Source organism: Dasypus novemcinctus, chromosome 15, assembly GCF_030445035.2.
Source record: "Dasypus novemcinctus isolate mDasNov1 chromosome 15, mDasNov1.1.hap2, whole genome shotgun sequence".
Classification (NCBI taxonomy): domain Eukaryota; kingdom Metazoa; phylum Chordata; class Mammalia; order Cingulata; family Dasypodidae; genus Dasypus; species Dasypus novemcinctus.
Window position 1 is genome coordinate 24,933,873 of NC_080687.1, and position 15,032 is coordinate 24,948,904.

Here is a 15,032-nt window from a genome sequence, read left to right on the forward strand (position 1 = left end):
TACTTGGAACACAGTTTAGTTTTTCCCCCAGCTATTGTGAGAATTTTTTTTTATTTTAAAATTTTCTGATGAGAGTTTAAGTAAAAATCAACTCTATTTATTTCCCAGTTATACATTTCAAAGGTCGGGAAAAAATAGGACAGGAAAATAATCAGTGGATGAATTGTGCCTTTTTGTAGAAATACTATTATTTATACCTTTGTGTCCTTTATTGTGATATAAGCTGAGTTGCTGTCCAGTTGGAATTTGACAGCAGTAGAATTTTGACAGAGACTTGTTTAGAACTTAAAATATACTTTTTGTCTAAGTTGTGTAAGACTCAGATGTGAAGTTCATTCACAAATCTAAGATTCTAATTGGTTTTTGCTTTTATTGGGTAGATTTATGAATGCACAATTCTACCAAATTAAGTACCACTCGTAAGAATAGTAATTATGTATTTTCTACCCTAGAAATACATTTTAAATTATTTTAACCCCACTATAAACATTTTGATAGTAGTTTTTAGTGACATCTCATAAAGCATGATTTGAAAAAGCAATAGAATTGGGCAGTATTTGAACACAGGGTAATAATTCATACCAATTATATGGCTAAACAGAAGGTCACAGGCCCAATATTGTATCATAATTCATACCTTATGGCCCATGACAATTAAAACAACATTATTAAATATTTTGCAAACATACGTAATTGTTGAAATCTTGTTTATGAGGAAGAGCATTCCAGTGCTTTATTATCCTAAATAGTAACTGTGGTTTCTTGACAATGGTATCATCAGTAGAAAGCCATTCCAAGAGTACAATTAATACACATGCAGTCTCAAACTTTATCTCTGTATTGTTATGATTATTAATACTATTAATATATAAAACTTATCATGGCTATTGATACTTTCAGTCTCTGCTAGTTTTCTAATCATCTATGTAGAACAGGGGTAGTCAGGGGATTAAGACATATCTGAAATCTTTCTCCTTGGTGGAGAACAAGCTAAACACAAAGGCTTTACTTGCTACAGAGTTTGTTTTAAAGACTCTACAAAGTGTTCAGCCTCTATCTCTTATAGTTCAATAAAAGTTAAATGAGACAGAGTGATCACCAGGGAGATAAAAGATGTAATATTTCTTGATCTTATGTTACCTCTAGTAGGCAAACAGTTATGCTCAACTAATCATTATACAGGCCTTAAAATGACAACTGGATTAAGATAACAGATACAATGGAAAGTTGGCAGCTTCTGCTGCTTCTTGGCTAAGGATCAGGAAGTCAAAAGTCAGGGAAATGGGAGAGAAATAGTCAGAGAGTGGGGCTCAGTTGTTAAGTTGTAGGTGGCCAGAACATCTTTTGTGATGATTAGATGGTGTCAGGAAAGCTGTTGGCTTACCACTCGAGCCTGATGCTTGCAAAATGCTGTGAGGAACATATTAAAGGAGCCTGGGCTAGACTACTCCATTGCCCCTACTTATTTGATTAGAAAATAGTTTTCATGGAAGACAAGCACAATAACAACAAATCAATAGAACAATAGAAGAAAGTAGTTGTACCCCTTTATTGGCACAGTAACTTTTCACAGGTTGGTATGAGTAAAAAGTTCCATGTAGTAAGACATGATGCTATGAATCTCACTGCTTGGAACTTCCTGACAGCCAACCAAAGCACATCAATAAGACAAGGCCATTGCATTACAGGAGGATATACAGCAAGTGTATCATGCAGTGTAGCTCTGGAAGGACAATCATTTTGTGATGCAACCATTATTGCTCAAACCAGTAAATCTCAGCAGACTTTGTACTGTCTATACCTTTGAATGTATATGACCCCTTTATGAAGCCAGCTATGCATTTGAAGCCAAACATGTTTAACTGGGTGCCTCCTGTAAACTATGCTGACGTCTAGAGATGAAATTTTATTGAAGAGTTTACAATCCACTTGTCCAGAAATACAGGGCATAGGAAAGAACTGCCTCCTAGTCAAGGGATGAGATAGAAAGCACTGGACAAAAGCTACACTTTTGCAAGCCTTGATACAGGCAAAGCTAAAACAACAACATATGGTGTCAAATGGTTATGTACTTTAGGTAAAAATAAAAAGTGTGTGGAAGAAAGAAATTCTAGAAATGACTTTTAAAAATCTGTATTTTGAAGAAAGGGAGCACCACCAATTGCATAAAGTTATAAAATACAGTAAGAAACATGTAAATAATTATCAGGTTCGCAATTCCAATGAAACACAAACAAATCTACAAAGAAAGAAAACATATGTCCTGTATAGTGTATTATAATAAAACCAATGGACGTACCATAAACATATTGTTGAACTATATAAAAACAACTGTACAATGTGCACATGAATCACTCTGTCCCTCCACCTTTCTAGTTTCCTCTCTCCCCTCTTAACACTTTTGTCAGCCTTTTCTCTTGCAACCTGTGCGCAGCAAGGCCCTATAAACGTGGAGGCTGAAAACCAGAGTATATCACCATGTAATGAATCAGAAAGAACACACACACACACACACAGAGGGAATCTCGCGTATTTAACTCCAGTGTTCTGTGCTTTGCTGTGTAAAATGAGGGAGAAAGAACCCAGCAGGTATCAGAAGGCAGCCTTCTGTTGGTGCAGCCCCGAATCACTCGGCAGTTTTATTTTGTGTCCACAGTTGAGGCCACATCAAATGGTGGTGTCCCAGAGCTCAGAAGGCAGCCGATTGCAGGAGGCCCCTTCGGACTTCTTCAGAAGAGCCGGCTTTTTACAAGGAGGTGGGGGAGGGGGCCTCGGCTCAGTGTGGTGCAGGATTTGCTGCCAGTCTTCTCTTTCCTCACAGAGCTTTCGCCTCCAGTCCAGGAGCTCCTGCAGGGCCACGCTTTCATTCTCTGAAAGCCTCAGCTGATGGATTACCTGTTGGAGGAAAGGGGGGGAAGAAAAAAAAGAGGAACACTAAATACTGTGAATGAGCATGAAATATGACAGCAGCTCCTGGATGCAAAGGGGCCGGACCGGGGTGGAAATGTTTTACTGCCTCTGGAAATTGCATCAAACTATGTTGGTTATTAATTGCTGAGTTAAGATGACTGATACAACAAAACATTTCAGAAATAGGTACACTGGTTACCATGTAATTCACAAGATACACAAAAGAGAATTAAATGTTTGTTTGCTCTTTGTCCTCTATTAATATTATGTAGTATTATATGGCATCATGTCCCTTTTCTTTGTTTAATTTATCACAGTTGTAATTCTGTCCATAATATTTTTGGATTGCCTAAACTTCACTTCATTCTAGGAACCTCTCTTTATTGTATCCATGAAATTGCAAATCAAGCATCTTTTAAGATAACATGTTACACTCCTGAACACAATCAATTAACCCAAGGATGGACACTCATTTAAGAGGGTCCATTCACAGCCCTTGCAATATAGGACCACACCAGTAGAGAGACTGCCTCTAAGACTTAGGTGTTAGAGACAATCACTAAAATTTAAAAAATAGCTCAGTCAGGATAGGGGAGCTGTGTTTGAGGATATTTCCATCCTAGTTGAGGTATCTAGCCACAAATTCTATTTTGCAGTAGCAAAGCAAAGCAGTGGGCTAAACTAGTTCCTCTGTGTTCTCTCTCAGATCTTGAGTCCACAAAATTGTAACTTTAGGGGCCCTGGCAGGAGAGCTTCAGAATATACCATTGTATTGGCTAAGACCCCTGAGGGCTGTGCTTACTCACTTGATGTCAACTAGGGAATAGGATATGCAGGTTACCTCGTTAGGTGCACCCCTTCTGCCAGCAGTCAGCAATTCGTGATTATTGAACATTGCAGAAACTATTTTTCCTGTCAATCCTAAAGTTAGTATGTTGATTAAAAAATATGAAATTCTGGAAATCAGGAAGGAAATACTGGGAGTATTGCAAGAAAATGAGATGGCTAATCCTACCTCCAATGCACCTACTACTTTGTTCCAACGTCATTCCCAAGCCCATCAATGCCCTCTCCATTAAACCAAAAGAAAATAAAGCAAAGCAGCACATAAGTGCTTATAGCTTTTATGTAGAAATCAGTCACTTCAATGCAGCAAGGGCGGTTAGTGTCCCAGGTCCAATTCTACAACAAACATTTTGAACCTTGACACCTAGCCTCCTCTTTAACCTAGGAAGAGGATTTTAAAGCATAGAATCAAGGAGATGGGCAGAATGCCTATAGTGTTAGCAAACAGAGGCCATGAAAGTCAAATCCATATCCAAAGTGCATAACTAAATTTCTGAATTGATGATTTAAAAAATGAGTACCATCAAATTGAGTTTATAGACAAACAGAACAAAAAGAAGCGAAAGTGTGGAAAACAGGACTTTGTTCAATCTCTCAAGCAGTCTCCAAGTGTCAATTCAAAGTGACCACCAGTATGGTCCCTCTTAAAAATAAATTTTTTCAGTAATCTCGAGGATTGTACCAGAATGATCCTGGCACTGAGAGATTCTTCTCATTGACGGATACTATGGAAGCCAGATTGCCTTTACTGTCAGTCTGTGAACCAACAAAGCAGGGGTAGGAAGTGTATGTGAAATTCATGTATTTCATCAAAAATTTTGTAGTGCTAAATATGTGTCAGATACTTTTCAAAGCACTTTATAAACATTAATTCATTTTATCCTTCTAAGAATCGTATGAGGAAGGTACTATTATTTTACAGATGAAGGGAAATTGAGGCACAGAGAACTAGGAAAGTTGCCCAAAGATACATGGAAAGTGGCAAAACAAGAACTTTTGCTAGGCATTCTGTCTACAGTCTTTGTTCTTAAATATTACTATACTGGGTTTTTCGTTTACCTTACAGTCACTGTCTAGCAGAATGCAATATATGCTAAGAACCAGGGTTCCCTACATCAAGCTCTTTCTTTTTGATCTTTTTCTAAGTGGTATTTATATTTTCCCTACACTAGTGTATCCTTCAGTAGTTTATGTTGGTAGTGATTACATTTAGTTTCAGTCTTACCTAGTTTTAGGATATAGCATGTGTTGTATATAGTTTCCTTGGCACATATTCAGCACACACAGTAGCCAACTCCTAAACATACTCTCACCAGTGTGATTGTTATGAGAGAACATTTAATTGATGTAAGAATATTTCTACCACCTCAGATGATTATTTTCTGAAAATTTTCTTGAGGTATTTCTTTAGTGACACAATTCCAAATTAATCTCTTTATAAAAGAAATCAAGGAACTTTCTCCTCTGGGTAGGATGCAATAGGTCATGGCAGATTTCTGCTCCATTATAAAAACTAGAAAAAATGGATATATTGCAAAAATCATATTTTTAAAACATTAGACAGTTCTGGAAAAGCTTAGAAATAGAGGGACTAAAATCTCAGACAAAGAAGAATCTTTCTGATATGAACAGTCAATTACAAACTATTCTTTTCCTCCTTAGGACATGTGCCAATTTTAAGCTCTTCTGCAGGCCCAAGGAATTTTTTGTGCAAGAGAGAGGAACCAGGAAATACTTTTCAGTTGTATGAGACTACAGTGACAAATTGGAAACTTGAGAACTCTCAAACAAATGACCATTTTTATTCATGGGATATTTGCTGAGTTTTTAAAGTGTATGGGAGGAATGATGCCTTAGGTAAAAAGTTTACAAAAAAGCAAAGTGAAATCTCCTACAATGATGAAGGAGCTTCAGAAGCAAAGATGGACAAGGAGGATAACAGCCTCAAGCATATGACCCTAGTCTCATCTTTAAGACATTTGTCAGGCTTTGGTTGGGGCACAATATTGGAGAGTAGGGCTGGGAGCCCTGAAATGCAGTGCTGTATCTGATGCAAGGTTTCAGCGGTGAGTCAGCCTTTTAGATGTCTGAGTCAGTCTTCAACTTGGAGGTCACTCAATCAAAAGCACAGAAAGGTCAAGTCTGAGGTAAAGATGAGAATCAGAGGTAGACTTGAACTCATTATAACTACAACTCAGTGGCAACCCAACTCATATCCTGGTTGTTGGATTGGGGTGATCAGCCATTTACTCTAGCTTCCTAATGATAAAGGAACCCTCTGAGGTAGAAGAAAACAATATCTATAGCTTCTATAGTCTGTCTACACACAATGTTTAGCATGCAAACAGAAATTGCTATATATGTGAACAGATAAGAAAATATTCCAATATTCAAAAGATAAAACAGAATCACAGATGATACAAATATTGAAGTTAGCAGATAAAGACTTTAAAATACCTGTGTTGACATGTTTAAAAGAATAGAGGAAAAGAAGGACAAAATAGAAGATAGAAAATTTCATCAGAGTATTGGAATATACAAGGAGAAAAGAAATGAGCTGAAAATAATAAGTTCAATGTAAAGACACAATGGTCATGTTTAGTAATTTACTAGACATATATACCAAAAGGTCCAGAGGCATAAGATAGAAAAAGAATCTAGCAAAGATATATTAAAGGAGTTAAGTTTCCAGAACTGGTCGAAGACATCAATACACATATTTAAGAAGTTCAGCAAACTACAAGGGAGATAACACACAAAAACATACATACAAACAAAAAATCAGTAGGTGGGTCATAATAAGAAGACAAAGGAAAAACCTTAAGAATCCAGAGGAAAAAGATACATTACTGTCAAAGGAACAAAAATGAGAGTAACAGCTGACTTTTTAATAGAAATATTGGGACCTGGAAAACAACAAATGGCATTTTAAAGTAAGTCAACCTATAACTTGAATACATCCCTCAAAAATGAAAGTGATGGCCTTGCCTCCATTGTTGCTGCTCTCTTCAATTCCAGGCAGCTTCCTGTAGTGGGGCCCACAGGTGGGACCAAAATAGGGCAAAGCACAGGCCTTCTAAGCACAACCTTGGATCTGACAGCCCAGAGAGATATGGAGGAGGAGTGAGGATTAGGCCAGAAGTTGCGATGTGGCCTTGTGTGAACCCTTAACTTGGCCCTGCTCATCTTGGAAAAGCACCAAACAAGAACCTGGGCTACATCAAACTGTGCAAGATCTGGGCAGCCCAGAACATCTCTAAGATAATTGCCACATCACAGAACCATATCTTTTTTACTGCTGACAACCTTGTACAGAACCTATAGGATGAACATTTCACCCCAGGAAGTAATAGTCTCATTAAGGGTGAGAAATGAGCTTGGTGACCAAGAACTCCACCTCCAGAGAGGTCCTAGATCTCCTTCTCCCCTGGCTTCAAGGAGTCAGCTAGAGGTCCAGCACCCCCTGTCCATCTCCAGTATCAAGGTCCGCCTATGCACTGGTCCTCCTACCCCTCTTGGATTAATGAAGGCTGACCCTTTTTTGGAGGGAATTACTTTCCTCCTCCCTGTGTTGGCCAGCATGTGTTGGGACAGTGTGTGACTTTTCAGTGATTTCCTACAGCACTGGTTCCTTCTGTCAAAATGGGGAGGAGATAACTATCATCCCAGGAATTTTCTAAAAATTTTTATTACTAAAGCAAAAAAAGGTGAAATAAAGTTTTTAGATAAAAATGAGAGTGTTTGTCATAAAAAGTCTTGCACTAATATGAAGACTAGATCAAGTTTTTTAGGCAGAAGGAATATGATTCCAGATGAAAACATGAACATTTATTTAGAAGGGAATTACGAACACTGGAAATAGTAAACACATGGGTGAATATAAATTATTTGCTTGGAATGTCTTGTGGACTTTAAATTATATGTAAAAGAAAAAATGCATGCCAGCAATAACCCTCAAATCTACAGGGGTTAAATGAAGTTTAGAGGCCCTAAGGAAAGTGGAAACTTAAAAGTAAAATCTGTTAGGATGCAATAAGTCAAGGATGCATGTTTCATTCTCTAGAGTAAGTACTAAAAGAACAGTGAAGGTATGCATAATTAACAAGTTAATATAAGGGCAGATGAAAGAATATAAATATTCAATTAATCTAAAAGAAGGCAAGAAAGGTAGAAAAAAAAAAGAGGATATAAATTATGGGCCAATTCCTAACAAAAGAGAATAAAGCTAAAAGCTAGGCAAAAAAACAAAACCTAAATCTTCACCCAACATGTTGTGTTATTCTTCTATCACCTTATGAACACATACTGCATTTATCTTGATTTTGGTATGTTGGATAGACCATAAAACCTTGTTATCATAGCAAGCAGAAAAGACAGCATTCTATATTTCTACTAAATCCTAAACTGTTTTCAGCAGTTTTTCATATTGACCAAAAACATACACTATGTATCATCCTCTGATAAAACCTTTGTAATTGGAACAGCCTCAAAGATTGAGTCACTCGGTAGAGGCAGTGCCAATCCGCTGAGCGTGACTTTCAGCCGCTGCCGATGTCAACGAGGTTTACTAGGAGGGATTTTGGCACGCAATGACCCAAGATCTCCCCAGTCATTACCAAGCTTTTTGAAAAGAAATGCTTCTCTACCCTCTCAAAGGTTCTCAATGTTTACTAAAAATATCTGAATTACCAAGTATATTACAAAAAGTAAAACTTAAATAAACAAAACATTAGAAAATACTTTCTTAATGAGGATATTGATGTCATGAATAATGTAGAAGAACATCACCTTTGAATTACCAAGCAAAACTTTCTATGGTTCCTTTTTTTCCCTGAATATATATATTTGTTTTTAACTTTATTTTGCATGTTTAATAATTGAAAATATAAACAATTAAAAAAGAATACACAGTTGAATATAAACATACACTATAATTCCCCAATAAGCAAAACCTTTGACTGGTATTTGCAATGATTAACTAATGCTCAGAATAAGCCCTCTCATTAAGGGGTTCCTTATTTTTTATGATGGCGATTAATAGGTATTGAGTAAAATCTTTAGGATGGTTGTTAGAATGGCATAAATGAAATGCTAAAATATTAACACTATTGATCTTTATTCTGAAATAAAATCAGAGTTTTCACATATTATGTCTTATAATGAAGGCTAAAATTCTGTGTCAGGGTATATGATAGGCTACTACTACCTTCAACACAGGGGAGTTCTGGAAGCATTTTCAATTTATAGAAGTAGGATCAGAAGATGAGGGCAGTATGGCATGAATAATGATGTTTAATCTACTTTATTTAGATCAGTGAAGCACAAGAATCATATTTGTCACAGAGAATGAAGGAACTAATATTCTACAATAGCTAATATTTGCACTGTGAATATTATATAAATGGTAAAATAATACATAATAAAAATATTTTAAAATATTAAGCACTAAAAATATCCAAATCAGTGGTTTCTCACCCTTTAAATTTCATGTCCTATTGATAAATAACAGATTTCACTTTCTTTTACCTAATTTGAAAGTTCAAACTAAATTAAATATTGCCATTACAATGAGATCAAGTCAACAATAATTTTGTAAAATAAATCTTAGTTTTGATATCGAAAGAGAATCATTTCTTTTCAGGAAGAGATCAAATGACTCTGAGGATTAGGGATACTGCTAACAATGTGAACTTGGCATTAGCTGGCCTCATGCCAGGTCCAATTTATCCTGATTTATGTGTAAGAAGGAGGCATATTGCTCCCTTTAAACTTTCAGCTACTTTTCCATTGCTCTAAAAGATGTATCTCTGCCTCAAGTCACAACTCCTGATAACTATTCATTTATTTATTTTCCTTTCTGGAGTGTTTTATATAATAGTCTTTGTACACAAAATTATTATCTTTCAGAGACAAAAGGCAGGTGTTATAAATGGGAAAATAAAAAGTGTTGCACATCCTGCAAGCATTTAGGTATCTCACTCTACAAGCTAGGTTCTCTGGACTATGAAAAATACCTACTTAAAGGGGAGTTTAAACAAGGAAAACATGGAAGTGTCTTACAATGTTGCAGATAACTTGAGAGATACAGCAGGCAAAAAAAGGGATTGGTCCATTTACCAAGGAAAGGCAGTATTATGGAAGAGGCTCTGGAGAGGATTCAGAGAGGAAGTAACATTTTATCTGACTTTTTGAGAAAAGAGGTAGTCATCAGTTGGCAAGGGAGAAGAAGAATAGTCAGGAAAAGGAGTTTCCACAGGGTTTGAGATGAGAAATGTAAACATGTGCCAGTAATGACATTGCACTTCATTCTTTAACAAGGAAATGCAAACACTGAGGAATCTGAAACTGATTTTGAGAAGAACCAGTATATATGTCAGGGTTCTCCAGAGAAACAGAATTGACAGGATGTGTATATACAGAAATAATAAGAGAGGAGAAGATATAGTTCAGTGGTTGAGCACCTGTTTCCCATGTACAAGGTCCTGGGTTCAATCCCTGGTACCTCCTTAAAAAAAAAAAATAATAAGAGATTTATGACAGGAATTGACTCACATGACCATAGGAATTGGCAAGTCAATTTTGTAGGGCAGGTCTCAAGATGGGAACTTGATGAAGGTGATGAATTCCCCAAGGGAAGCCACAAGTGGAGAATTCCAATGAAGGTGACCATGAAATCCCCAGGGAAAGCTGGCCTGCTGAAGCAGAGATGTAGAGATAGAAATTCTTCCTTTTCTCTCTCTCTCTCTGACTGCTGAAATCTTCAATTCTCCCTTTAAGGCTGATTGCATGAGATAGTTGCTGATTGGATGAGGTGATTGGATAAGGTGACTGCTGAAGGCAATCTCCTTTGTTGATTGTAGATGTAATCAGTCATAGATGTATTTAACTATATGTCTATTTATAAATCCTTCTATAAAATACCCTCACAGGAACACTCAAGCCTGTGCTTGCTTGGCCAAACAAATGGACACCATAACCTAGCCAAGGTGCCAAATGACATTCAGCATCACAAACAGTATAGTTGAAGAGTTAAATTTTCCACTTACTGGTTGTATAATGCTAAGTAAGTGACTTAATCTCTTATACACCATCAGCTTTCTCATCTATAAAGTGGAATTACAGTAATACTTTACCTCATAATTTTCTTAAAAGATTTATTTTATTTATTTCCCCCTCGCTGCTTGTGCTTGCTGTCTGCTCTCTCTCTTTTTTTTTTAAAGATTTATTTTATTTATTTATTTCTCTCCCCTTCTCCCCCACCCCGGTTGTCTGTTCTCTGTGTCTATTTGCTGCATCTCCGTGTGTGTGGCACCATTCCTGGGCAGGCAGCACTTTCTTTCACGCTGGGCAGCTCTCCTTATGGGGCACACTCCTTGCGCGTGGGGCTTCCCTACGCGGGGATACCTCTGCGTGGCACGGCACTCCTTGTGCGCATCAGCACTGTGCATGGGCCAGTTGCACACTGTGTCTGTTTGTCTTCTTTTCTTGTCTTCTCTTTAGAAGGCACTGGGAACTGATCTCAGAACCTTCCAGTGTGGCAGAGGCACTCCACTGCTTGAGCCACCTCAGCTCCCTGGTTTATTGTGTCTCATTGTCATTTCCTCTGTATCTCTTTTTTGTTTTATCACCTTGTTGCATCCACTCTCAGCGGGCCAGCTCTCCACTTGGGCTAGTTCTCTGCGCAGGCCCGCTTTGCCTTCACCAGGAGGCTCCAGGAACCAAACCCGGGGCCTCTCATATGGCAGATAGGAGCCCAATTGCTTGAGCCATATTTGCTTCCCACCTCAGAAAAATCTGGCAATGATTATATGAAGTAATATGTACAAGTCACTTGAAAGAGTGCCTTAGAAAGAAGAGTACCTTTCTAAGGACAATTAGTATTTGTCATTGTTAGCTCTATGACAATAAAATTCTTGAATTTTGCTGAATTATGATTGTGTTGATGCCTAAAATCAGGCAATGTTAAATGAAAGCACTTCTCAAAATTTGTGGCTTTGTATATATATATATATATATATACACACACACACACACACACATACACACACACATATAACAGTTTCTTCCTTTATTATTCAAGATAAATCTCAAAATGCTAAGCAGCACACAGGATTGATAACATAACTGATTTATATGTGATTTAAAAGCAAAGAAAATTATACAAGAAGAAAATGATTAAAAGACTAGAGGTTTTGTGAGTCTTAGAGGTAAAATAAAAGAGGTACAACAGATTTTAGTAAGCAATTGTTTCTGAAATTGGGTTTTCATAAAGATTTTCAGGAGTCCTCACATTCTTTTGGACAATTTAAAACTTTGTATTTTTATTTTCCTGATATATTTTTAAAAGGAAATGTAATTGTCTTTTGGATCATCTGAAGAGCTAATTTCCAAGCTAGTACTCAATGAGATTTTATTTTCTGCCTTTATGTTTTATTTACAAGCAGGTTGACACAAGTGGTATTTTTTAAATTGCTACAGGTTAATGAGGAAAAAGCAGCTGGATTTAATACACAAATATAATATTCTCCTCAGAAAAGGGTAAATGATATTAGAGTAGGGTAGGTTCAAAGGTTGCCCAGCTGTCACAAGATGGTAGAAATGCAACAAAGTCAATGGAACCTGTAATCAGTACCATATTCACATTTGGAACAGTAATTTCATTTCAGCTAAACAAAATCATACTGAACTGCTGCTAATAGCATTTTTTTTAGTTTTGTCAGAGTTTTGTGCTGAATTCGTAAATTTGCTTTGGTTGAACATTTGTTACGGGAGCTAAAAAGACTTTAAAAAATCATCTAACAACATGCACGTACACATTGATAATCATTATAATAAGATAATTTCAGAAAAGTTAAGGGTCAAGGAGAATATTTTTCATATGAAGACTAAGAGTCCAAAATGAGTAATTCGATCTATATCCAACACAACACACCCAGTGTAATTACTGTTAGTTTAAATGGAGTAAGCATATGAAAACTTGGGTACATGTTTGGGTGGAGGGAGAAACATTATCACAATATATTACAGTGATGGCTTCATTTTTTTACAAACTTAGGTCCAGGGAAGAGAAGGGAAGAGTGTACCTACAAATGGTGCCAGTCTAACTGTGAACACATCTTATACTTGAAATGTATTACACAGTCCACAAATTCAGATTAACTCCCTTTCAAACACTATAAAGCCCTGGGAACTTATAAAAAATACTTCGCTATTCTGAAATTACTTAGAGCAGGAGTTCTTAACGAGGGGTCAATGAGCTTGAATTTAAATGCAAAAAAAACCACATTATTCTTGTCTGGATGTGTTGGTGCAGGTGTGATATATTTATTAAATAATTCACAGTATAGTATGGACTTAGTAAGGGGTCTGTGGTTTTCACCTGAGTAGTAAAGGGGTCTGTGGAACAGAAATGGTTAAGAACCCTTCACTTAGAGTGTGGGAGGTCCTAGACTCAATACTTAACTCTAAACCCAGTCATGCACAGATGGGGTTGAAAGGCTAGTGGGTGGGGTCACCTCAAGAGAGAGGAGGGGTGGTACATATACTAGGGGCAGCCAAAGAATGCAGTGCTTTAGGCTTCTGGTGATCAAACAAGGTTATACTATGCTTGTTATTATTTTAGGATGGCAAGGGAAAAAAACGGCACTATTCTATTGCAGGTTTCTAGAAAAGTTGCACAGACTCTCAGTTTAAACATCTTTGAAAACAGAATAATTTGGGAGAAGATACTTGGAAATTATTTCATGATTTTTGATTTTTAAATTTGACATTCAAGAGAGATTTGAAAGCTTTAGAACTTTGGAGGGCACTCACAATTCAGTAATGAGATGACACAGTTTACAGGGAGATGGGACAATCTGACCTCTCAAAGGAACAGACAAATACATCCACATCACAACAGCAGAGGCCCCAGGCAGTGTTCTTGGAGTGGCTTCCCCGGCTGCACTGGGTGGGCTGCACTGAAGGCTGGGTCAGCATTCTTAATATTCCACCTCCTCTCATTTGATAGCCTAAAATGTGGCCTGGGATGCACCTATAGCACCACATTCTATGTCTGCTATTAAGAAAGAATTGCATAATGGAAAAAGTAGGCCATTTGCATTTGATAAATATGTATGACTCTAAATACCAGATCTCAAGCTCTCCAGCACGGGTGACAGATACTTAAACGATCATGGTCCAAACCCATTTCCCGATGGGCTGGGACACTTCTTGAACAAAGTCCCTGCCTTTCAGCAGGTTTTTGCCTAGAGAATTCCTGTTATAGAAACAGCAATCCTAATAAAATAACAGTGCTACTTAAGGCACTGTGATTATTAACTTGATAACTCAGTGTGGGGGTTAAATACATTGGTTTTGTTCTGTGATTGAGAAATCTTGCTGATTTGATATTGAAAGCTCAAGATACGCATCTAGTTCCCTTTTCCCCACTTGGATTAGAAAAATATCTTGTGTTAGCCAACATCTAAGAGATATCAATTAGATATGAAGCTAAATCCTTATAGAGATGTAAAGACAGAGTTTGCAGAGGTTCTACATCTAAAGTGGGATTCTTAGTTCACTTATTTTAAGGGACTAATACTACTAAATCTCTTAAAAGGAAACACATGATCTAAAGGCCTAATGAGGTTTATTACTTATGTTTCTATTTACTAATGTCCAATAGTTTCCTATTGCATCATTAGGAGTCCTATCAGATTACCTAATTAAAAAAAAAACAGAACATAAATTGTCCTCACTTTCCGTGGATATGAGTTTCTATGAATGATATTAATAAACATAAATTAATAATTTGTTGCTGATTTTTACCTTAAGTCTTTCCCTTCTAGGATGAAAATAGCCTTTGTTAAATAATTCATATGTAAAATCATGTTACTGTTCATTTGTCACAGAATTGATTTTTCTATTGACTATTCACCCAAAGGTGAAAAGAGGCATTTACTGACATTTATGGAAATTAAAAGATGGAAGCATCTTGGCATGTTGAATAGTCAAATATTAGGGTATGTAAATCCCATTACCATTTGGTGCTAACAAGATGTGGAGGAAAAAAAATAAGAAAACTAGATATGAAAAACACAGTTTGTAAAACCAAAGTCTACCCAAATAGAGCCCAAAGATGTGGCATAAAATAAAATGTGTTATTTGCATTTGCAGCTGATTTTAACTTCTCAAATTCATACCTCTAAATAATAATGGACTCTGAGTGAATGTGTATGTTTCTTAGTATTAATTCAAAGCTATAGAAATAAAAATTTATGATTATACTGGAAATC

General features: G+C 36.7%; 1 protein-coding gene and 1 non-coding gene across 9 annotated transcripts in view; one reads left to right on the plus strand and one right to left on the minus strand.

The window, feature by feature from the left end:
• Nucleotides 1-1,535: 1,535 nt before the first annotated feature.
• The window catches only part of MYO16 (myosin XVI), a 732,830-nt gene continuing 719,333 nt past the window's right edge, over nucleotides 1,536-15,032 (minus strand). For all 8 annotated transcript variants that reach the window (XM_058276443.2, XM_058276441.2, XM_058276437.2 and 5 more), the window contains one exon: nucleotides 1,536-2,895. In XM_058276443.2, coding sequence (XP_058132426.1) covers nucleotides 2,668-2,895 — 228 coding nt within the window. In that variant the 3' untranslated portion in view covers nucleotides 1,536-2,667. The remainder of the gene's footprint in view (nucleotides 2,896-15,032) is intronic.
• Nucleotides 6,605-6,856, plus strand: LOC111767277 (small nucleolar RNA U89). Its single transcript, XR_002799134.1, has one exon. It is a non-coding gene; the product is annotated as a small nucleolar RNA U89 (small nucleolar RNA).